The sequence below is a fragment of the Pungitius pungitius genome, chromosome 15, assembly GCF_949316345.1.
Source record: "Pungitius pungitius chromosome 15, fPunPun2.1, whole genome shotgun sequence".
Classification (NCBI taxonomy): domain Eukaryota; kingdom Metazoa; phylum Chordata; class Actinopteri; order Perciformes; family Gasterosteidae; genus Pungitius; species Pungitius pungitius.
Window position 1 is genome coordinate 7,882,478 of NC_084914.1, and position 23,588 is coordinate 7,906,065.

General features: G+C 44.0%; 4 protein-coding genes across 7 annotated transcripts; 1 reads left to right on the forward strand and 3 right to left on the reverse strand.

Moving 5' to 3' along the window:
• Positions 1-451: 451 nt before the first annotated feature.
• Positions 452-5,424, reverse strand: uck2b (uridine-cytidine kinase 2b). The gene is made up of 7 exons (XM_037458093.2): positions 5,282-5,424; positions 3,315-3,474; positions 2,546-2,642; positions 2,231-2,373; positions 2,061-2,158; positions 1,896-1,944; positions 452-1,499 (listed from the first exon to the last, which is right to left on the reverse strand). The coding sequence occupies exons 1-7, from the start codon at positions 5,384-5,386 to the stop codon at positions 1,363-1,365; spliced, it is 789 nt and encodes a 262-aa protein (XP_037313990.2). The 5' UTR covers positions 5,387-5,424; the 3' UTR covers positions 452-1,362.
• A 211-nt stretch (positions 5,425-5,635) lies between these two features.
• On the forward strand, positions 5,636-11,065 carry aldh9a1b (aldehyde dehydrogenase 9 family, member A1b). The gene is made up of 11 exons (XM_062557540.1): positions 5,636-6,054; positions 6,780-6,925; positions 7,421-7,550; positions 7,812-7,946; positions 8,564-8,760; positions 8,880-9,020; positions 9,113-9,301; positions 9,387-9,474; positions 9,629-9,770; positions 9,910-10,022; positions 10,184-11,065. Exons 1-11 carry the CDS (start codon positions 5,877-5,879, stop codon positions 10,276-10,278), a joined length of 1,554 nt encoding a protein of 517 aa, XP_062413524.1. The 5' UTR covers positions 5,636-5,876; the 3' UTR covers positions 10,279-11,065.
• zte38 (zebrafish testis-expressed 38) lies at positions 10,922-14,483 on the reverse strand. Of its 4 annotated transcripts, none has more exons than XM_037458089.2 (13): positions 14,210-14,483; positions 13,776-13,854; positions 13,399-13,543; positions 13,094-13,157; positions 12,903-12,939; positions 12,777-12,797; positions 12,656-12,682; positions 12,467-12,534; positions 12,230-12,378; positions 11,911-12,134; positions 11,676-11,724; positions 11,561-11,601; positions 10,922-11,046 (listed from the first exon to the last, which is right to left on the reverse strand). In XM_037458089.2, exons 1-13 carry the CDS (start codon positions 14,296-14,298, stop codon positions 10,999-11,001), a joined length of 1,041 nt encoding a protein of 346 aa, XP_037313986.2. In that variant the 5' UTR covers positions 14,299-14,483; the 3' UTR covers positions 10,922-10,998. The 4 variants fall into 4 exon arrangements, with proteins under 4 accessions (XP_037313986.2, XP_037313985.2, XP_037313987.1 ...); XM_037458088.2 differs by having other exon boundaries at positions 11,911-12,143; XM_037458090.2 differs by lacking the exon at positions 13,776-13,854 and having other exon boundaries at positions 11,911-12,143.
• Positions 14,484-14,619: 136 nt separating this feature from the next.
• Positions 14,620-22,024, reverse strand: prdx1 (peroxiredoxin 1). Its single transcript, XM_037458095.2, has 6 exons — positions 21,885-22,024; positions 16,049-16,173; positions 15,696-15,849; positions 15,475-15,597; positions 15,156-15,286; positions 14,620-15,025 (listed from the first exon to the last, which is right to left on the reverse strand). The coding sequence occupies exons 2-6, from the start codon at positions 16,152-16,154 to the stop codon at positions 14,943-14,945; spliced, it is 597 nt and encodes a 198-aa protein (XP_037313992.1). The 5' UTR covers positions 16,155-16,173; positions 21,885-22,024; the 3' UTR covers positions 14,620-14,942.
• Between the last annotated feature and the right edge of the window lie 1,564 nt (positions 22,025-23,588).

Consider the following 23,588-nt stretch of genomic DNA (forward strand, 5'->3'; position numbering starts at 1 on the left):
AGTGAGAAACCACTATGGATCTATTCACAAATGAGTCACATTAAAGCATTTATTAAAGAAATAACCAGTCTTCAGACAACACGCGGCTGCAGCAGTTTACTCACCGTCAAGCAATTGCAACAGTATTATAAATCATTCCACAGCCAACAGTAAAAATCTCCTCATAGAAATCAGTCATTCAATTTCTCTCTACACAATAAATACAGCAAGGAATACAAAATTGATTCATTATGCCGTTAACTTAAAATAATGGAAATTGGCTTGTAGTGTGGATACTTACTGTACATGTTAACCTGAGGCAACTTTGCAGAGGCATTGTGGTGGGTCTTGGCGGTTAATGGCCACACCTGGGATCACTAATATTGCTAAGGCATTTAACACCTTCATCACTTCCTGGCAATTGCAGCCGAATCGGTTTGCCAGCCTGAGTATGTATTTCATATCTGTTTAACAGGATTAATTCTCTCAGCAATACTAGTCTAACCATTTAAAAAATATAGGAATATTTAAGAAAAACAAATATCCAAATTAGAATGAGCATTGCTTAATAACTTAACAAAATACTGCCTGTATAAATAAGTTTTAATCGGGACAGTCACCAGCTTTGTAGTTATCCAAATGTAATAACACCATCAACAGTAGACTGGGTAAATACGTTGGTCAGCTGAACCTCCCAGCCTTTGGCTTCATTGATGTTGTTGTCTCATTCTGCAGTGACAATCAGTACTGAAGAATCATGTAGCATGTCACACAGCAGCAGACACTATAGTTTTTTTTTTTGTAGAAAACAGAACTTTTAGATTCCCAACAGACAATAAAAAAGGAACTCGAACGTCCCCCAAAAAATAAATAAAATTAGGGTTGGTAACACTCGACAGATTGTCAGTACTAATAGAGGCGTCCAATCAGTTTCTTTAACTTGTGTTGTATTTCACATCCTCTCCTTTAGAACCCAACCAAACATGATTCAGTCTCTCCTGCAATTAGAGGGTTTCAAGTTTTATCAGATATTGCAATAAAGAAAAGGCTCCCCTCTTTTATTCATAGGCGGCATGATTTACCATGGAGCAGCAGGGGATACATAAACACAAAATGCAATTTGGGAGGAAAATGGGTGGGGTCAATTTTAAACCCATGGTCTCACTTTTCTTTTAAACTGGGAAAGAAAAAAAAAAAAAGAAAAAAAACTAAATCAAGTTTAATAACTAACGAAGTACCCAATAGTGTAGTCATAATAAAAAGGCATTTCAAATATTTTTTGCATTTCCCTCCCTCGCTTAAATACGGGAATGCCAAGAGGCATTATTTACAGCGTAACCTCTCTGCACCCCTCTCCGGCCTGTGAAGAGAGGTGTGACGAGGTCAATGAGGCCGGCTGCTGGACTCAGAGGTCCGCCGCTGACGTGGGGTACTGTGGCCGTTGGTGCAGCCGTTGTGACGCTTGCTTGGTCCGCCGTTCAGAATGTCTTGGATGTGCTGTACTATCAAGTTGATGGCCACTGCAGAAACATGAGGAATACAGATGTTTACACAGTACCCCACCGATTAAGTAATGCACGCCTAGAAACATTGTCCAGCGACTGATACAAATTAAGGGAGCAGAACAAAAGACTTCATTTCTCTTTTCCATGCATAGTCAATATGTGGTACTTACATTACCCACAATGCAACTCTCAAGTCAACAGTTCAGTCGGACATCAGCATTTATTGCAAATAGCAATTAAAATGTAGCACCAATCTGCATTGTTGCAACTAAACTAAAATCATGGCAACTTCACCTCCCCAAATACTTTGAGTCTGTAAACAGACAGATCTGTGGAATCCTCCTTTAACAACATTCCCAGTCCGACCAACAAAAATGCAACATCGGCGTAGGGTAGAATAAGTGTCCATACCAAGGTTATCTGCTCCTCGTGGAATAATCACATCTGCATACTTCTTTGTCTAGAAATAGGAGACAAAGTCAAAGTTAATAACCAAAAAACATTCACGCCCCCACCCTCCCATGCTGTTGGACTCTGCACCACCACAGAGGCTTGTACGGTAGGAACATCACTTACTGGTAAACAGAACTCCTCGAAGGCCGGTTTCACAAAAGTGATGTATTGAGCCAGCACTTGTTCCAGCTCTCTCCCACGCTCACCAATGTCTCGAAGAACTGAAACACACTGATAAGTTAGGGGGTGCATTGCTCTGAACACTTTATATTAACCTAACCCTCACTACACACCTCTGCGCGAGAGTCTCGTATCTGGATCTGTGTCCACAAACAGCTTCATCTGGAACAAATCTCGAATTTCCTGCGAGTAGAACATGAGGATGCCCTCAAACAGGACCACATCTGCCGGATACACCGTAATAAACTCCACTTTTCTGAAACAGATTCCCTCCTCCATGTCAGTGATTACATTCAGACATTTGCATACGTAGTATGCAAATAATTACAGCAGCTAGTTCATCAGAACTGAGTCAACACTATTGGCATTTCATCTATTCCACTAGAATGTGGGGTGCTGAACGGCAAGTGTTTAAGAAATCTGCTCACCTGGAATGAGTGACAAAGTCATAAACCGGAATCTGGACAGTCTCGCCCTGCAGGATTTGCCTGAGTGTTTGCTTTATCAGCTCATTGTCAAAGGCATCTGAGGAAAAGAGAAAGACCAACACTTAGTCTTTATCTTTGAGACGTCGTGTAACTCGGCCGCAGGTAAACCGGAGCTGTGTGCGCCCGTGCCCATGTGGGATCCCACGCTGCACTTTTGGTAACCCAGGAATCCATTTCCTGTAACACGTGTTTGGTTCAGCCTCTGAGCCTTTGAGCAGCTGCCTCTGTGAAAGGCCTGCTGACGGTGGGGATTTAAAATCAGCCGAGAAAGGAAGCAGGAACTTCAGTGTGCAAAGTCAGACTCCAAAAATGGAGTCCATGCTTCTGCCAAGGCGCACTGGAGAAAATCATTAACATGGCAGCAATTTGTGCTGCTGAACACAAACCTGATTTAAATGTTTTAGATCATCTTGGTGAATTGCTTGTTGGAATGTGAATCTTATTGTGATCAAACCCAGAAAGCACTTCTTTCAATCCATGTAGTCCAAAACCTCAGCATTTAATAAATCTATTTTTATACAAATGAATTTGTTGGGCAAAGTAGGAATCTTAAAACTACATTGAAATTCTACTTGCAAAATGGTTTCAAAGCAAATAAAAATATAAATTCTTTGGTGTGAATGGCACACATGCCATTAAAAAACGTGCAGGGGGATACATATCCCATACAAAGGGTTAGCGGCGCCACTTCTACTCAGCATGTGTATACCTGGGTGATCAAAGTTGAACTGGCCCTTCTGTGCTTTGGCCTTTTGTTCTGCAGTTAGCACCTTGTAGAAGCTGTCCTGGCTGAGGATCACCACCTGCCGCTGGTGGTGGTCGATCTTGTTTTGGCCCAGCAGCTCCATGATCTTCTCACACACAGATGACTGAGGAGACAGAAATACATTTTTAAAAGGGTATGCCACTAGACGGAAAACTGAGGTAGCAGCTCTAACAGTCTACATACATGAGGTCAGAAAAACTTAAATGAGGGGGAGAGGTGGGGGGGTGGTTGAAAACGTACTCAAATGAGTGAACAAAATAGTTTAAATGAAATTAATTTTTCCTCATTGGACTCAATTTAAGACTTGAGCGACACCCACGATCACATTTAACCAGAAATTGTGTGCGTGTGTGATTTCCCACTTTGAGTTAGGTCAACTCGCAATCATAGGTGAACTGCTGAGCGGCCCACCATGTTTGTCCCCACCGACCTTCCCAGCCAAATGAATCTCATAGCCACAGCTGACTGGGCATTCTACAGTTACCGGAGGCTCTGTTGCCTTTGTGTATATTAAAGTGGGTTACAATGAAATTGAAACACACAAGCACGTGTGGCGTCAAACAGGGACTGTTGGGTAAATTGATGCTTGGATTTGGCAACAGAGTCTCTAAACTTTGGTTTTCCATTACTGATGGAATAAATGTAGACTGTTCTGTATTCAAGAACTGCCGATGTATCCTTTAAACCTACGCCTCAGCAGTGCGGGGGATGCTGCTGTCATTAGTGCTAAACTTGCATCTTCCAATTCCTTACGATTAAGGACGTTTGTAGTCTGACTTCAACAAAATCAACCACCCCACCGGCTCAGCGCCCCGGACAGAGTGGGGAGGAGGGGCTAACAAGGAGAACGGAAGACATGGGGAGTTTTACCTCGTATATAATTCCGTGATCTATACACCGTAAGTGAAACCATTTAGAGAGACATGCAGCGATTTGCTCATTTATTTGACAGTACCGCTCAATTACTGTAGTCACATTAAACAAAAGTGTTCGCATCCGGTCCCTGGGCGTGGTCTACGACACCAGCTCAAGATAAGCACGCCGGTTCATAACAAAGACAAATGACGTCATAGAGACGACATCCGAGGTCGCAGGGGGATGTGGGTGTCAGAGCAGCGAGGGTAAACATTTACATAGAATTCATTATTATTATTGAATGTTGGACTTCATCGGTTTTTATTACATACTAAACTAGCTCACATTTATTTTTATGCCGTTACCTACACAGAACAAAAAGGAAGTGCCCCAATCTCGAGTCGTCATTTCCCACTGGTGCCCACGTAGGTTAGGAACATTACTTGAACAAATAGGCCAAGTTAACTAAGGGTTTTAAACTTATTCGACTGGCTATCCAGTCAGTCAAAAACACGTCTACTGCTACCCAAATGGATAAGCATCGGAAGAGCTTTTATTAGGAGGCTTTGGTGTCTAACATTTAATCAAAGGAAATATAAATGTGTAGTGTCTCGCTACCGTTAGCACGCCCGGCACATCCCGAGCGTGATGGAATTTAGCTGGGCAGCTAGCTTGAAGAAATAAGCCAGGCTAATGGCATTGTTCTTCATAGTCTAACGCTAATTGTCCCCGTTAAGTGATACGTGCGTTTCCCGTAACCGTCTGGGATGTACAAAAAAATAGGAAAAAACGTGAAATGGATTGATGTTCACAACAGGCGGTTTTAAATCGGGAACAAGTAAATGGTGGATGGTTAAAAAGACATGATAACACCGTCATTCAAAACTTAACGGTGAGACCGTGGCGGTGCGGGGGGAGGGGGGGGGGCTCTGGAGCCACGCGGTCAACCGGCGAACGGCGGACGATAAAGACCTTCGACATGATTTTGTTGAAATATAAAAAATGAGACGTGACAGTTCTCGAGAGCCGCCAAATGTGCTAGCGGGAGTGCCAACCTTGCCGCTAGCGGTGCCTCCGGAGACACCGATGAGGAAAGGTTGTCGAATAACGTCGGTGCTTTCGCCGCGGTCCCTTAGGTGCGTTTCGCTGTCCCCGGCCATGCTTGCAATGTATCGTCACGGCTGCTGTGCTGGAAGATAAAGGAGGCGGAGCTCCTCCCACGACACCGACGTTTATTTCATCCACTCGTTTTAATTTTAATTTTTATTTAAGTACCCGTATGTTTCGGTATAGATTAACTGTGACACATTCAACGGTTTTATTTGAATAAATTAGTAATTTGTAGATTTTCGTTATTGACAGTGATAAGAAATCGTCCGTTACGCGATGACGTCACCTGTCACTTGCCCCACCTCCTGTAGTGGTGAACAGAACGTTGAACAGGTTTCTTTTATGATAGGTCTTAAAATACGCAAAAATTGTGAAGAAGCCTAAAAGTAAGTTGTCGAATAGTTAAAGGCAATGGTTGCAACTAACAAATGACAAAGCTGGGAAAAGTAGGTCTGCTTGTTAACAGTTTTTGTAGCGTTAGCTGACTCTAAACTGTCGACCAGCTAATCTTTAGGCAAAAGAGTCTTTTGAAAGAACGTCATGCTCCAGAGGCTGCGTGGGTCCCTGCGGTGGCCCGCTGCGACTCCTCTAGTGGCGGCGATGCGATGCCTCTCCTCGGGCTCCGTGGACATCAAGGTGCCGCTGAACTTCTGGGCTGGGAAGAGACAGGCGAGCCCCGATAAATGTAACAAGGAAAACGTCTACGAACCCGCAACAGGTAATACATAAAGGATCGTGTGCTTATGTTTCCTAACTGGACTTTGATCATCACTGTGGGAAACGTCTGTCTGGTGAGCACAATATCATTGTGTATTGTGTTACGTCTTCTCGACTTTTCGGATATTTTTAATACATTTTCCAGATATGGCATTTAGTTATCCAAAGAAACTGGGCGAACATGCTTTTTTTCCAGCCACACCATGCTTACATCCCTGTATTCCCACATGGCCCCTTTCTTGTGCAACCACCGGTGGCCCCGGACCAGCTTTAGTGGGCTTTAATACCGCTCTCTGGCTATTACAGCTGATATTTTTATTGATCATAATGCCCAAGGGACATTTGAGGTCAGTAAATGTGCAAGGGAAAGCCTTTACTTGTGCAATCCAACTGACATTTTACTGTGATTTCATGACAGTCAAAAGTAGTGCTTATAATTTGTGAGACTTGGTTCCTAGTTTTTTTTGCAGATTCTGTATGAGCTGGCACACAACTTGTGTGCATCCCACTCTTTGGACACTATGATGCATCCTATTTCATCACATCCCGTAATTGGAAAAAAGACGTACTGCTTTTGGCATTTTGGCCTCGACTTAATCTCCTTCTTTTACTAAAGGACAACTTTGAACCAGTAAAAACTAAAAGGGCTTGATAGTGCCAAACTGAGCAACTGTTTTGTATTAAACATGTGTACTTCAGTGTTGTCCCCATCCTATGTTTGTGCAGGGCGAGTCTTGTGCCTTCTAGACCCGTGTGGTGCTACAGAGGTAGATCAGGCTGTGTCTGCCGCCATGTCAGCGTTTGGCCATTGGAGCAAAATGTCTGGGATGGAGAGGGCGAGGATCATGATAGAAGCTGCCCATATCATTGAGGTGTTTTTTATGTGTGTGTGTCTGTAATCTGATGGAGCCCCTTTCGTGCTATGAACAATACCCTACCCCAATTAAGTTTGTTAGAAAAATTCTCAAACGACACCAGTGTAAAATCATCTAAAACAGGATATTTAATGTTTGCAAACAGGAGACAGAGTTGACACACATACAAGTCATGCGCCAAGTCTACTCAAAGGTTTTCCTCTTCGGAGCAGAAATATATAGTTGGAAAAACCCAAGTGCTGGTAGTCGACCTTGGAGGTCTTTATAACCATAAGATTATAAACACATCTATGCACATCTTGATTATCAGATGACCCAGAACACAATGTGTCTCTGTGTGAGAGAGCACAGACTCTCTGTCATACCAAGGTAGAACATGATTGCAGATTTTTCCAACCAGTGTATTTCAGAAAAACAGAGTTTTTGTATTTCAAGTGTAGCATCGGAGATCAAACCAAAATGTATTACACGTACTCTTACTTTCATGTTCAGAGGAGGAGAGAGGAGATAGCGGTAATGGAGGTGGTCAACAACGGGAAGTCCATCACAGAAGCCCGTCTGGATGTGGACTCTGGCAGACTGTGCATCGAGTACTATGCAGCCCTCGCCAGCACTCTAGCAGGTTGGTACAGAAACAACTGAATCATTAGCTGTATCATTTCCTGTGAAGCAGGAGGAAAAAACAAATAACTGATACGGGCATGGCCGACAACAATTTCACTAACTATATATATATTCTGCAATTGTATTCATTACAATGTTAATTACATATAATTGTGCATTTTGTGCAATCTTAAGATATTAGTGAAAATCTGTCAGCGGTGCGCCGTGCAATATATTAGTTAAATTTACACTGTCTACACTTTGCCTTCGTTGTGTCCAGGCCAGCATGTCCAGTTGCCGGGGGGATCCTTTGCCTACACACGCAGGGAGCCTCTGGGAGTGTGTGTGGGCATCGGCGCTTGGAATTATCCTTTCCAGATCGCTGCCTGGAAATCCGCTCCGGCTCTGGCGTGTGGTATGGGATCCTTTTAAAGTTGTCAAGACATACATTATTATCTTGTAGTACACACAAGTGGCTTCAGGTTAGCAGAGTATAAATGAAACAAACGACCTAAAGGGATTCAGTGATTCAGCGTTTTTGGATAACATCACAGTGTCAAAATGTATTGAGCATCGATATAGCGCTTCAAAATGAAGGCTTTAAAGTAGGGAAAGCTTTCAAGGTTTTGTCTATTTCAGTCTTATAAGACTATCTACAACAAATTGTATTTAAATCTTTCCTAAATTTGGTACACATGGTATTGGACAAGTCAGGGTGATTTTCTTTTATGCTGTATCATTTTTCTTGAACTGGTTTCCAAATCATTTTGGGGTTGGGTCATTGGACATAAACTGCTCATCGTCCAATAGCAGCCAAAACGCACATTTACTCTCAGCAATCCTGAAAAGGTGTAATTGTTTTTCCCCCAGTCGACGGCTGTCATGAATCTGTTTCTTCTCACGTATGAGCCCGTCCATTCCAAAGGAACGTATTGTCCCTGAACCCCAGCTGACGCTTATGTTATTGTGCCGCCTTGACGTGGGTCTGATCTCTTGAATCGGATGAGTCAAACAATGAGTGTTACTCATCAGGGAACTCCATGGTGTTCAAGCCGTCCCCAGTGACGCCCATGACGGCGGTCATGCTGGCAGAGATCTATGGCGAGGCCGGAGCCCCAGAGGGGCTGCTCAACGTGGTGCAGGGCGGCCAGGAGACCGGCAGCTTACTCTGCCACCACCCAGACGTGGCTAAGGTCTCCTTCACCGGGAGCGTCCCCACGGGCAAGAAGGTCGCGGCTTTTTACTCGCTGGAATTTTTAAAAAACCTAAAAGTTATTTTGTCGGCTTCGATGCTAAACGTGACAAGAGGAATCTGCGGTTGTTCTTCCGCGTGACTTTTGACCCACAGATTATGGAGATGGCCTCCAAGGGGGTGAAACCTGTGACTCTGGAGCTCGGAGGGAAGTCCCCGCTGATCATCTTCCAGGACAGCGATCTGCAGAACGCTGTGAGCGGAGCTCTGATGGCCAACTTCCTGTCCCAAGGCCAGGTAGATATTGTGGTCTGCTTTGGACATGACTTTTTTGACACAACATGTGACCAATCCACAAAGCGTTTTATACTTGATCAAATGTCACACAGGTCTGCAGCAATGGTACACGGGTCTTCGTTCAGAAGGATATTCTGCCTGAGTTTGTGGAGGAGGTGGTGAAGAGGACACGAGCGATTGAGATAGGAGACCCGCTGTTGGGGAGCACACGAATGGGAGCACTGGTCAACCGCCCACACCTGGAAAAAGTCCTGTCCTTTGTTGACCAGGCAAAGAAAGAGGTGAGACTTGTGCCAATATCTTCTTTGGTTTTGTCGACAGGCTCAAACTTTAATTTGATTTCTTTGTTAATTGTGGTGTTTCTAGGGAGCTACAGTGTTGTGCGGTGGGGAAGCTTTCGTTCCATCAGATCCCAAACTTCGAGGTGGATACTACATGACTCCATGTGTACTGGGTGAGACGTCCATTCACTTCTCCAGCAATCCTCTCCTTTTCTAATTCTGCCACATCACACATGGTTAAGAGGGGAAGGGGATTCATCTCTTCCCGGCTGCAGTTTAGAGAGGCGAGTTTAAAGCGTTTGTCCTTACCTGCTGTTCCTCGCTCAGGTGACTGCACGGATGCGATGACCTGTGTGAAGGAGGAGATCTTCGGCCCTGTCATGTCTGTGTTGTCCTTTGAAACAGAAGAGGAGGTGCTGCTGCGAGCCAATGACACCACCATGGGTCTGGCTGCGGGAGTTTTCACCAGGTGGGTTTGGGATGAGGTGTCGAAGGGGGGGGGGGGCGACCCCACGTGAGATTTTGAGTGTTTGTAGATCCAGTAAAGTACAATAATTGATTGATCAATATGTGTACAGTTTATTCAAATTAACACACAACTTTCTCAGGGATGTGAAGCGAGCTCATCGTGTGGTGGAACACCTTAAAGCTGGTTCCTGTTTCATCAACAACTACAACATCACTCTGGTGGAAGTGCCTTTTGGAGGCTTCAAAATGTCAGGTATAGATCGGGAGCCAAAAACCACTTTGCCTGTTTGTTTTCATCATTTGTTTTTGTGCTAAGTCTGATAAAGTATTATCCCTAAAACAACAACAGCAGGTAATCTGATCACCAATGACAGTATCTCCATTCTTTCCTTTTGTTATCTCTACATTCGCCAGGCATAGGGCGCGAGAACGGCCAGGTGACGGTTGAATACTACTCCCAGCTCAAGACTGTGTTTGTGGAAATGGGAGACGTGGACAGCCTCTTTTAGGAGGCGCACACAGAGGAGGATGGAGCTGTGGTGGTGACCTTAATGACATGTAATGTGAGACTGAAACAGAGGAACACCACCTCAGGGAAAGAGTATCAGAGGTGATGAGTAACGAGCCTGCACTGAAAATATGGTCAGTTTTTTAAATGTTAAACAATGAAGTCTGAAGCAACTAGCTGTGTAGAATAGCAGAAATCTTTAAACACATTTTAGTGTCAAAGGAATGTCAAAGGAATAAAATTGAATTGCAGTTCTTTTATTTGCTAAACTTTGATTTGTTTCAGCTCACAGAGAATAGATGAGTCGCCCACTGTGATTTGCACTGTCGGTTGACTTGTTGTCTTGCTTGATATATTGTGTTGGCCATGTGCGAATTAACGAAAAAAAGGGTTTACAAGTCAAGCTTTATTTCTTGATCAATGTATTTTTTACACATACAAAAGAAATAGGAACCTTAAATGTTACATTGATTTACTTAATTTAGATTGTACAGTTAATTTATGCTTTTTGTACACTGAACTGGACAGTAACCTTCTGCCTGGTGGGTAAAGATAATTATGTAAGAAACCAGTCTGGACACATTTTCATGTCAAATAAATTGTGACATAACAAAACTGTGTTAAACATTTAAATAAAAAACTGATAGATAGTTGTTGGTGGTGTTTGTTGTAATGTTTGTTTTCACATTGCGGTTGGTCTTTGCTTTGTGTATTGCTGTGGCTAAATTCTTCTTTTCTTCCTTGACAGTTTTTTGGCAACTGCATTTCTCTGAGAATAAAAACAAATTTTTAATAAATAGTATTTTCTAACTTGCATACTTGTGATCACAGTAAGTTGAGAATATGGGTCAAAATGCGTGGGACAAACATTCATACACAAATTCTGTAAAAAAAAAAAAAGAAAACATAGTAATTTAGTTGTCAGCTTACAGCGCTCATTAAGGGCCCATGTATGACTGAATATGGGAGAATAGCCGAACACTTTTTTAGGCTACGGCTTGAACTATCATAAACTATCTCACTTACAGAAGATAGTGTAGTAGTCTTTGTATTTGAGTTACACTCACTATAGTAATTTAAAAGTGTTTGAAACAGTTGAACTTTATTTTTAAAATTCCGAAAATACCAAAGCTGTCATTTTTTATGTTTAAAATGATGAACTGGATGATAATATGCTGGTTGAAAGAAAAAAAAGATACATTTTCATTATCTGTCAAATGTAGTGCACCATTTGACAGTCGTGATGCATCCGCACTATAATAATGGCTCTAGAACGACTTTACCTTTGCCATGGGTCTTTGAGGTTTCTTGAACTGTGCAGACTCTGTTACAAGGAAAGGTAAGTGTCACCATTTTTATATATTTTGCAGCTTTGTAACAGTAGCAGCACAGACTTACCATCTTCAGAAGGTAGATCGTCTTTGCTGTATATTTTCGTACGAGAATCCTACAGACGAACAATTATGATAAACTTAGAACTGCACCAGCTAGACAACAACTTTGTGGGATAACTAACAAGATTGATCAGGAATGAGACTTAGCCATTATTGAACAAGGGAATTTTGTGCTTGCTTACAGTAAAGCAAAAATAAACCTGAAATCTAGCATTTTAATAACCCCCACCTGCACCTACCATGATCATTCCTGTGTCTGGAGGATTGCTCTGAGCAACATGCTTGCTCTCCCTCAGGTGGTCCCCTTCATGAAGCTTCTCCAGCCGGCCTTGTTCTGCTGACACACGCACTCTCAACGTGTGAAATGGTGTCTGCACTTCGCCCACCTTGAAGTGCACAGCCATGCCTTCGAACCAGAGGCTGTCATATTCGCCTTCCTTGAAGCCTGGTGGTTGGTAGTCATCTGGAGTGACTTTGAAAGAGCAAATGTTTACAGTGTGCTAACAAAGAATTGACCCTTCTATTAGTACTGCATGCAGAGACATTAATACTTCTTACCGTCATCATAATAGTAGAGCTTCATACTGAGGTATACGTTGTTTGGGAGGACATCCAGGTTCTGCATAAGCAGGAAGAGCTTCCTGATGAGCAGCACTGAGGCTCTCTTGGTGTCCTCCAATGTTACCTGCACCCCCACATCGTTGTTTCTGTGGATTCACAGAGGTTGTATCATCCTCACATATGGATGGTTGGATGGATCCAATGCATGTAAGCAAACAGAAAGCCTATACAAACCTCAGTACGTTCATCTCAGGTCCCTTCTCAGTGTATTTGAATTTGAACTGGTATGACTCAATAATGCACTGCAAAGGGAGAAATGTTTCTCAACATTAGTAGACTCCAGATTGGAATTACAATTTTACAAAAAAGTATGTTTCTATTTAAAATCTTTTTTCTCTCTCAATATTTTCAGGGGCAACTTACATTTGGTTCATCTGGATTTGTGTACACCTGGATTTCAATGACAGTGATCAATGTAATAAATGTGATCAAATTTATCAATGTGTTAACCATACGTGTTGCTGTACCAACTTGATCTGCTTACCCCAATGAATACAATCTGGAGCTGTTAAAGGACAACATTGAAGAAGGATTGAAAAGTAGGATTATGAAACAAAAAGTCAGACCCGACAAAACATTACAAATTCAAATCATTGACGGAAGCACTTACATATTGCTTCTCCAACGCATCAAAGCAGCCCATCATCCTGGAACATTGAAGAGTGAACAAGGCGAAGACATCCATTAGGAAAGAAAATTACCTTCAGCCACGTAGTGCTGATTATCTACTCGGGGTGTGGCTGCTGTGGCCAGCAAATTACTACTGTATATATTCTGGAAGCATTTTAGCAGCATAATCACCATTTAACAACCTTGCTGGATCCTGGGGTGTTGCAGTCCTCACGTAAAACTTTGATGCACAAATCTGGGGAAGGCCCAAATAACAAAAGTAAAAGACAGCATACATGTATGTCGCTCTGATATTATGCAGCAACACCCGCCAGGGCCCTGTAAAACTACTTTCTGCATGTGCTGCAGATGTCCAGACTGTTAAAATAACGAATTAACTGCGTGAAACAAGTTCTGATATTGCATTATCATTTTTAATTGTATGCATGAATATTTCTTTATTCTTCTTGAGGACATTTATGGTCATTTGTGTTCACCTTCCAGATATCTGGATCTGTAGGCGTCCTCCGGAAAAATCCCCCTGAGGTAGGTGATGGAGGAGACCGCCACAGCCATCATCCTCTTAACGAAGACAAGGGACTGTTGCTGTGTTTTAAAGTCCTTGATGAACAAGTCGGTCCACTTTTAAAAATTAAAAAAAAAAAATTAACATAGACGTTAAGAAACAGGAGAACACATTAGGACTAAAGTTGACTTGTCAAAGTTGAAGACCACACGATGGCGCAGTTGACCACGCCGAGTGTCCTCCAGAGCAGACTTGGAAATCATGACAAACGTGGACTTATTAACGCAGAAACCGATTAAATAGAATCATAAACAGGTTGTCGTTTCCTAGTATGTGTTGTAGTCAAACCTCCGCAGTCTCGTCCTTGCTCTTCCTTGTGCACATTTTCCCAGCCGCCATGTCCTCCTCTGCCGAGGGCTCTCCGATGCTAACGATTAACGTCAAATTAGCCAATCAAGCTAACTAGCATTAACTTGTAACTGTAGGCTACACCGACATCAAGCTAATACAGAAGATGCTAAATCTAGACCGTTCGCAACCGCACCTTTCCTATAACTATAGTAACGTTAATATGTGTGCTCTCTTAAGTATTAACAGCTTACGCGTAAATTAAAGTTTGGGTTACAGTTCCTTAAACGGTACTCAAACAGTAGCCAGAATACAACGTTGGTAACTTGATGTTAGTCTTTCCCGCCGAAAGTAAATGACCGGAAGTCAATTTGTGAATACTAACGTTACATTAAGAAAGCATCGGGATGGAATATATTCAATATTAATATTACCTTTCCATGTAAAATTTTATCCACTGCTCATTTAAATACAATAGTAGATTAAGAGTTGATTTAATTCCATACCAAACCAGAGGTAACATCAGTTCTTAAGAAGCAAAAACACAGGTGTAATGAATAATGAGGACGCCTTTTTGATTAGGCGTGCCCGGTAACTATTAACAGTACACGGCCACAAAGGGAACACTGTCATTTATGATGAGTCATTGTTGACCCCTAGAAAGGAAAAACCTGTGCTGGGAAGTTGTAGGGGGAAGAAAAAAAATGCAGCAAGGCTGATAAGACGTTCAAGTTCAAATGTTGGGTGGAGCAGTATAGAGGTCACTACATGTATTCAAAAGGAGACCAAGTGCACCTGTGTGGCGCAGTGTGCAGGAGCAGTGAGAAAACAAGCAATTGTCTGGTTCGGGAAAAGCTCATTTATTCTGAACTTTACACATTACTCAAGTGTTGAAATGTTAAACATGGAAACCATTTCCATATGAACATAACCTCAGTCTCATACTATGCAAACAGACACGTAGCTCAGCCTGACAGTGAAAATAGTACACATTACCACATCATAATTACACAACCATATACTTTGGCCATAATGGCACTATTCACACAAACAGCATGTTGACAAAAACACAGGCTCCCAACTACTCTTCCACAGGCCTTCGTACTTTAAACGTCATCTCTAAATGAAATCTCCTACAGCAGGCGGCACACCCTGGGCTGGGGCCGGTTACTGCTTGGAGAAGAAGTCTTTGCTCTTCTGGACGTCCGGTTTGATGGTGTCACTTCCTGGTTTCCAGCCAGCTGGGCAGACTGAAAAGAGAAGTCTGGAATGAGACTTTTGCCAATATGACGCACATACAAAATGATATATATATATCCCCCACAAAACCGTCACACTGTCCCTGTGAGATCTGCGTGTGGCGTTACAGCAGCAACTTACCTTCTCCATGTTTGTCGGTGAACTGAAAGGCTTGGACCAGACGAAGGGTCTCCTCAACGGAGCGTCCGACCGGGAGGTCGTTGATGGTGATCTGCCTCAGGATGCCCTTGTCGTCAATGATGAACAGACCTCTGAAGAAGAGGTAAAGAGCGGTTTGGGGATGCAGGCAAGTATATGTTCAAGTCGCTGCCTAAAACTTAAACAGGTTGGTGCATTTAATGATAAAGAAAAAGTATGTAGAATCTCTCTACAGCAGCAAAAGCAACTAAGATGGTTTCTAATTTTTTATTAAAAGCACACAGAAACTTGTTAAACCCACCTGTAGGCAATCCCCTCATCCTCCTTCAGGACACCATAATCTGTGGAGATGGTGCGCCGCGTGTCCGACACCATGGGAATCTTCATGGTACCTAGGCCACCCTGCTTTCGAGGCAGGTTGATCCTTTGAGAACATTCACCAAAATAAAAAAGGCACAACGTGAGACGTTTGCAAGAGGGAATCCACACGATGGATGCGTAAAGGGTTAAGCTTGAGATTACCATGCAAAATGAGAGAAGTGAGAGTCAACAGAGGCGGCGATGACCTCACAGCCGATCTTCTTGAAGTCATCGGCAGCGTCACTGAAAGCGATGATCTCAGTAGGACAAACAAAGGTGAAGTCCAGTGGATAGAAGAAAAAGACAACATATTTCCCTGCACCAAAAAAAAAGAAAAACATTACATCTATTGGGTTTGTCATATCATAAAGGACCCGCGGTAATTAAAGGCCATTTTATTCTAGTTTTCAGAAGTGTAAATGGATGTCTATTCAATGAATTGTGGGATAACGCAGAGCAGCAGCGAATCGTTGGCATTGAGCGAGTCATCAAAGCACGGCCAGGTGGAGGTATACCTCTGTAGCTGGAAAGCGTCAGGTCGTTAAACTGTCCGTCTGGCATCACCGCCTTCGCTGTGAAGTCTGGAGCCAGCTTTCCAATTTGTGCTTTGCCTGCAGCCATCTTCGGTTTAACTGGATAACTGAAGGAAGGAAGCGTGTTGATGCGTAACGCAATCTCCACTCAAATTTAAACACAATAACTATTTACTTTAAAAAAAATCTGATGATTGTTGCCTGGATTGATTAAGTAATTCGGAAGCTGTTGCCTCAAATTGTTTATGACTTTTAAAAAAAATTTGATCAATCAATTCGTTCATCAATTAATTGTAAGAATTGATATATCTTCAGAGTGAAGCCATCATTCCGTATAGAACAAGTAAATGTAAAATGCTTTGTATAAAAGCTTTCATTTAACCAGAGGAGATTTTTTTTAAACTAAATAGTGTTGCTAAACTCCAGATTTGAATCCACAGATTTGTGTATGTACCCAGTACTTAAGCAAGCACTTGAAATTGGTGCTTAAACCGACAACCAAACCCCCTGAATCATTTCCACTTTATTTATTTTTTAAATTAAAAGAGTGGTTTCCTCGTGAATATCTACAACGATTTTTCTTCTTGATACACATTACCGGTAAATGAGTTCAACAGCTAAAGCCCAGCTGAAAGACTGAATAGCTAATTGTCATAACGGAATCCCTGCAACATTTCTCCTTAGATTGAACTGTAATGTATTGTCATTTTCGGTCTTCCAGGTAACAAAACAAATGCCCAATTTCTTTGACGCCACGTTAACTCTCAAATCACAACTTAAAAACAGTTGCCGTGTTTTTCTGACTGAACAAGGAAATAGCGTTGTGAAAAACCCTGTTAGCAGGTAGGCTTACTCCTTTGGCCTACCTTGGCAGCGGAATAATATGACCAGAGGATGAACGGACGTCCAGGCGTTTATCTCTTCAGCCATTTAACTCTTGGCATTGTTTATTATCGGCAAAACATGCTAAACTGCCCGCTCTCGGGGGAGACCGGTCAAGAGAGAGTAAGGGGCGGGAACATTGCCCTTACATGGAACATGGTGCTATCAATATCACGTGACTTCAGTTACAGTTACATGCATACATACACTCTTAACACTCCCACTTATGAATGACATGTATACTGTGCAACACGTGCATGACCAAATAAACAAACAGAACAAAAACATGGCATAGTCACACATCAACATTTTACACACCAAACATGATCCCCCCAAATTTTCTTAGCTTAAGTTTGGAGGCGGGCTTAGTCATAATGTCTGCGACCATGTCGTCTGTGGGACAGTAGACAAGGGACATCTTGTCCTCCCTTATGGTAGACCTGATGAAATGGTATTTTATGTCCACATGCTTAACCCGTTGTCTACACACAGGATTCCTAACAAGTGCAATTGTCCCCTGGTTATCCTCGTAGATGACCGTTTTCTCATACACATAGGAATCCATCCCTCCCAGTAGTTGCTCCAAATGAATACACTCCTGTATTGTCAGAGCTAGAGCCATGTACTCGGCTTCACATGTGGATAGTGCTACTGTGGGTTGCTTCTTGGTTTTCCAAGAGACCAGAGAACTATCTTTACCCATACTCACACAATACCCGGTGGTACTGCGTCTGTCACTAACGTCCGCAGCCCAGTCTGCGTCGCTATAGGCTCGTATGCCTAGCCGTTCTTGACTTTTTGTGAAGCAGAGCTGTTTGTCTGCAGTACCCCTGAGGTATCGCAAAACATGTTTCACCGTGACCCAATTTTCCTCTGTAGGGTCAGCAAAATGTTGTGATAACTTACTCACTACGAAACATATGTCTGGGCGTGTACAGGTTGTCAGGTAAATGAGGCTGCCGACAGCCTCCCTGTACTTCTTCACATCAGAGATTTTAGGCGCATCCTCAGAGTACTCTAACTTTGGTTCACATGGGGTTTCTCTAACCCTACACTCCTGCATGTCGAAACGTCCCAGTATTTTTTCCACGAGCCTCTTTTGTGACACTTTTACCCAGCCGTCAGACTGGCTGAAGTCCATGCCTAGAAAATGCTTCAACCTACCTAGGTCCTTCATCTTAAATCTGGAAGAAAGCATGTTTTTCACCCTCTCCAAACCCTGGGTGTTGCTGGCTGCGATGATCAGATCATCCACCCAGATAACCACTATTACTTTCCCTGTCTCTGTAGCCTCTTTTGTGTAAACACAGTGGTCTGTCGGGTTCTGAATAAAGTTGTCATCTACTAGGCACGTGTGGAGCATCTCATTCCAATTTCGCCCCGACTGCTTCAAGCCGTAGATTGACTTCTCTAGTTTACACACCAGCTCATCTCCCTCCTTTTCGTAACCTTCAGGTTGTTCCATGTAAATGTCTCGATCAATGGGGGCATGTAGGTAGGCTGTTTTCACATCCATCTGATGTAAAATCAGATCGTCTTGGGCTGCCTTCTGCATCACTACACGTATACTTGTCAGGTTTGCTGTTGGTGAGAACGTCTCGCCGTAATCTATCCCTGCTCTCTGGCTGTATCCTTTTGCTACAAACCTAGCTTTGTACTGGTCGTTCCCGTCAATGTCTCCCTTGATCGAATACACCCATTTTCCTCCCACTGCCTTCCTGCCCTCTGGTAGCTTAGTCAGGGTAAAGGTCTGGTTGTCCTCTAGGGACCTCATCTCCTCGTCCATTGCTTTCTTCCACTTTCCTGACTCAGTTGATGTCATGGCCTCTTTAAAGGTCAGAGGTACACCACAAACTGCTCGGTAGCAATAATCTACACTAGTGAGTGTACTGTCGTCATCAGCATCTTCCAGAGAATAATCTCTTAGATACCCCGGGGCTTTACGCTCCCTTGTAGGGTATCTCCCACTGTCGTGTGGTGTCACCCTAGGGTGCTTCTCATGGTTGTCCTCTGATGCAGATTGTGTACCGTCAGTCAGTACGTCGTTGTTTGGTACACTAGGCTGTGAAATCTCTACTTCCTTCTCGCAACCTCCTATGGGATCCAGTCCTAGCTCCTGTGTCTGAGTCTCATTTTCACAGGTCGTCTTGGTGACAAACTTTACCAGCCTGTGCTTCTGCACTTTTCCTTTACCGGGGTAGTAAACTAGGTAGGCGGGGCTGCTCTTGTCGTGCCCTACAAAGAATCCTCTCTCACACCTAGAATCTAGTTTGCCTCTGTCCTGCTGGTAGGCATAGCACTCTGACCCGAATTTATGCATATTAGCCAAATTGCACTTTTTACCTGTCAGTGCCGTGTATGGGGTAGTGCCTGTGTGCCTGTTAAAACACCGGTTCCTGGTATAGGCTGCTTCCTGGATGGCATAGTGCCAAAGGCTCTTGGGTAAGCCACTGTCAATGAGCTTACATCTGGCCATCTCGAAAAGAGTTCGGCCTTCCCTTTCAGCTGTCCCGTTCTGGTGCGGGGAGTAAGGACAGGAAGTCTCGTGCCTGATTTTATTCTTCCTCAGTAGGGTCTGAAACTCTCGGTTAGTGAATTCAGTCCCGTTATCTGATCTGATGCACTTCACAGTACCGTAAGGTGCTACATCTGCCAGGTACTTCTCTGTAGCCTGAACTGCATCGCTTTTTGCTTTCAGGAAATAAACAAGCACTGCCCCTGTACACACATCTGTGAAAGACTGCATGTATTTAAAACCGTCTATGGACTCATTGTTAATTGGGCCGGTTAGGTCTGTGTTCACCAGCTCAAGTGGTGTCTTTACTCTGTCAGTCGGATCTCTGTTTCTCGTCTGCGTGAACTTCCCCTCTATGCATACTGCACATTCTCTATCAGGCCTGCGCTTTGGACCCTTAATGTGCATGCCCTCTGTCACGTCCTGCAGTTTCAAGATATCGTCAAAATTACAATGGCCCATTACCTCATGCCATGTCTGGATATCATAGCTGACGTGACACGCATCATCTAGATCACACTCGGTTTGCAGGTAGTACATTCTCTTATATACATAGATTTCAAACCTTGCGCCATCCGGTGACTCTAAAACGTCTTTTCCTTCGTCGAAAAACACTTTGGCACCGTGGGCGGTAGCAGACTTCACTGAGAAGAGTTCTTGAGGGTAAGAGGGAATGTAGAGAGCGTTCTTTAAAGTCACTGTACACCGGCGCCCCTCACTGGTTATGAGACATACCTGTGCGTCTCCCTTCCCTTTCACCACTCCGACAGTACGCTTCCCATCGGCGAGCTCCATACTGTGTCTCTCCGGCCTGAAAGTGCTGTCAAAGCTCTTGAACTTGCTCCTATCGTTGATGATGTGGGACGACGCGCCCGTGTCCACGATCATTCCCCTTCTCTGGGTATGCGGCACCTTCTCTGAGAGACTGGCATTTCCCTTTTCTGCTCTGAAGGTGCGGTCTTCTCCTCCCACTGCTCCCCGGTCTCCGTCCGGTTCATAACCGGACCTACGGCCACCACCGCCATCTTGTACACACGCACACCGGGCGCCCCGTTCACGCTCCTTCTTTGTGCACGCTTTGTCCGTGTGCCCCCTGCTTCTGCAAAAACTGCACCAAACTCTCTCTGTGCAGTCATCCCTTCTGTGGCCCTTTTCTCCGCACCGCCAACACACCATCTCCACTGGCCCGGTCTTTTTCCTCGGCGCCGCTTGTGCCCTCAGCACCCTTTCTCCTGCCTCTTCTGGGACTGGGTCTGCGTCTTCTGAGGCCTCAAAATTTCTTAACTTCGCTTTGAACTCTCCCAGTGTCATGTCGGCTGAGCCATGTGTCACCATCAGTGTGAACGGCTTGTACTTCTCCGGTAATCCCCTCATGATCATCGCCATCATCAGTCCCTCACTCGGTGCTTCGCCTGCACTCCTGAGTGCTGTAATGATCTGCTCAGCTCTGATGATGTATTTGGTTACAGTCTCGTTGTCAGCTTTCTTCAGCGCTGTCATCGTTATGTACAGGGAAACAATCCGAGGCCTACCTTTTCCGATGTAGTGCTCTCTTAATACTTTGAGGCTCTCTCGGCCCTTGTCCTTTGTGTCTCTGAATATCAGCCCCAAGCTTGTGTTGTCAAGTAGTGGCGCCAATGCACAATAGGCGTCCGCATTCAGCTTATCATCCGTAGACCTGTCTTCCGCTGACAGCGGTTCAGCGGGCTCCGTCAAGATCGTCTGCTTCAGCCCCGCTCCGTGCATGCAGCACAGCATCCTCTCTTCCCAGAGCTCATACTCCTCTGCTCTCCCGTCAAACGTGGGCCACTGGCTCTTGCTTCGGTTTGCCATGGTTATTTCCAGTTCAGTTTAGCTTCCTTTGATTTAGCGTTAGCTTCCCGGTACTCCCGATGCTAACCTAGCTCTTTTGGATACTTTTGTATGCTAGCGTGGTCGTGCTAGCTATCGACGCACAAGTCCGTCAAACTTTGGAATCATTCCCGGTTCCTGGGCCCATAACCTGTTAGCAGGTAGGCTTACTCCTTTGGCCTACCTTGGCAGCGGAATAATATGACCAGAGGATGAACGGACGTCCAGGCGTTTATCTCTTCAGCCATTTAACTCTTGGCATTGTTTATTATCGGCAAAACATGCTAAACTGCCCGCTCTCGGGGGAGACCGGTCAAGAGAGAGTAAGGGGCGGGAACATTGCCCTTACATGGAACATGGTGCTATCAATATCACGTGACTTCAGTTACAGTTACATGCATACATACACTCTTAACAAACCCACTTGTTGAACTAAAATCCAGCAAACGCTGCGAAACTACAAAATCTTCATCAATATTTTGAAGAAAGCAAAAAATAAACAGCGTGAAAAACAAACTAGCAACGTGAGTAATACAATTATATTTAAATCCACTGTATAAAAAAACATACCTCAATTCTTTTCACGCCAGATGAAGAGACCCAAGAGAGAACGAGAACTGGCAGCCTCGACTGAAGAATATATACGAGGGCTCACTTCTCGCGATAATCCCGTCAGAACGAGACTACAAGTCGGTCCGGTGCTCCAGTCTTACAACCTCCTACTACACAGCATGACTTTGCACTTTTCCTTATGACTTTTCTGGGAAATGTCAGGCTCATGTGAAACCCCAGGAAATTAAGATGATAAAGATTCCGACAGAAAGGAGTTACTTACAGGAAACATTCTTTAGGCTTTGGCTTTCAAAGTCTGACACTTATTAACTTCTAGTATCCGGTACCTAGTCATCATGATTCGACATGAAACAACACTTTTACATCGGTGCTGCATCTGAGAGTCTTTGTTTCAGCATTTGAGTGCCTTAAAAATGATTTACCGATTTTATTTCCAGTTTAGAGAATAAACTCCAACCCCATAAAAACCCACATTCTTTAATTTAGTCTGTGTACTGACCTCCAGACATACACTCACCGGCCACTTTATTAGGTACACCTGTCCAACTGCTCGTTAACACTTAATTTCTAAGCAGCCAATCACATGGCGGCAACTCAGTGCATTTAGGCATGTAGACATTGTCAAGACAATCTCCTGCAGTTCAAACCGAGCATCAGTATGGGGAAGAAAGGTGATTTGAGTGACTTTGAACGTGGCATGATTGTTGGTGCCAGAAGGGCTGGTCTGAGTATTTCAGAAACTGCTAATCTACTGGGAATTTTCACGCACAACCATCTCTAGGGTTTACAGAGAATGGTCCGAAAAAGAAAAAACATCCAGTGAGCGGCAGTTCTGTGGGCGGAAATGCCTTGTTGATGCCAGAGGTCAGAGGAGAATGGCCAGACTGGTTCGAGCTGATAGAAGGGCAACAGTGACTCAAATAACCACCCGTTACAACCAAGGTGGGCATAAGAGCATCTCTGAAAGCACAGTACGTCGAACTTTGAGGCAGATGGGCTACAGCAGCAGAAGACCACACCGGGTGCCACTCCTTTCAGCTAAGAACAGGAAACTGAGGCTACAATTTGCACAAGCTCATCGAAATTGGACAATAGAAGATTGGAAAAACGTTGCCTGGTCTGATGAGTCTCGATTTCTGCTGCGACATTCGGATGGTAGGGTCAGAATTTGGCGTCTACAACATGAAAGCATGGATCCATCCTGCCTTGTATCAACGGTTCAGGCTGGTGGTGGTGGTGTCATGGTGTGGGGAATATTTTCTTGGCACTCTTTGGGCCCCTTGGTACCAATTGAGCATCGTTGCAACGCCCCAGCCTACCTGAGTATTGTTGCTGACCATTTCCATCCCTTTATGACCACAATGTACCCAACTTCTGATGGCTACTTTCAGCAGGATAATGCGCCATGTCATAAAGCTGGAATCATCTCAGACTGGTTTCTTGAACATGACAATGAGTTCGCTGTACTCAAATGGCCTCCACAATCACCAGATCTCAATCCAATAGAGCATCTTTGGGATGTGGTGGAACGGGAGATTCGCATCATGGATGTGCAGCCGACAAATCTGCGGCAACTGTGTGATGCCATCATGTCAATATGGACCAAACTCCCTGAGGAATGCTTCCAGCACCTTGTTGAATCTATGCCACGAAGAATTGAGGCAGTTCTGAAGGCAAAAGGGGGTCCAACCCGTTACTAGC

Coding starts and splice junctions, on each gene's coding strand:
- uck2b (XM_037458093.2), bottom strand. CDS start 5,386: ATGGCCGGGGACAGCGAAACGCACCTAAGGGACCGCGGCGAAAGCACC. Junction 2,374..2,545: donor GACTTTGTCACTCATTCCAG/GTGAGCAGATTT, acceptor AATCTGTTTCAG/AAAAGTGGAGTTTATTACGG. Junction 1,500..1,895: donor ACGAGGAGCAGATAACCTTG/GTATGGACACTT, acceptor ATGTTTCTGCAG/TGGCCATCAACTTGATAGTA.
- aldh9a1b (XM_062557540.1), top strand. CDS start 5,877: ATGCTCCAGAGGCTGCGTGGGTCCCTGCGGTGGCCCGCTGCGACTCCT. Junction 8,761..8,879: donor GCGTCCCCACGGGCAAGAAG/GTCGCGGCTTTT, acceptor TTTGACCCACAG/ATTATGGAGATGGCCTCCAA. Junction 9,771..9,909: donor GCTGCGGGAGTTTTCACCAG/GTGGGTTTGGGA, acceptor CAACTTTCTCAG/GGATGTGAAGCGAGCTCATC.
- zte38 (XM_037458088.2), bottom strand. CDS start 14,298: ATGTTACCTCTGGTTTGGTATGGAATTAAATCAACTCTTAATCTACTA. Junction 12,379..12,466: donor CCTGAGATGAACGTACTGAG/GTTTGTATAGGC, acceptor GTGAATCCACAG/AAACAACGATGTGGGGGTGC. Junction 12,144..12,229: donor GCTCTACTATTATGATGACG/GTAAGAAGTATT, acceptor GCTCTTTCAAAG/TCACTCCAGATGACTACCAA.
- prdx1 (XM_037458095.2), bottom strand. CDS start 16,154: ATGGCTGCAGGCAAAGCACAAATTGGAAAGCTGGCTCCAGACTTCACA. Junction 15,598..15,695: donor CACTTCTCTCATTTTGCATG/GTAATCTCAAGC, acceptor ATGTTCTCAAAG/GATCAACCTGCCTCGAAAGC. Junction 15,026..15,155: donor CACCGACAAACATGGAGAAG/GTAAGTTGCTGC, acceptor TTCTCTTTTCAG/TCTGCCCAGCTGGCTGGAAA.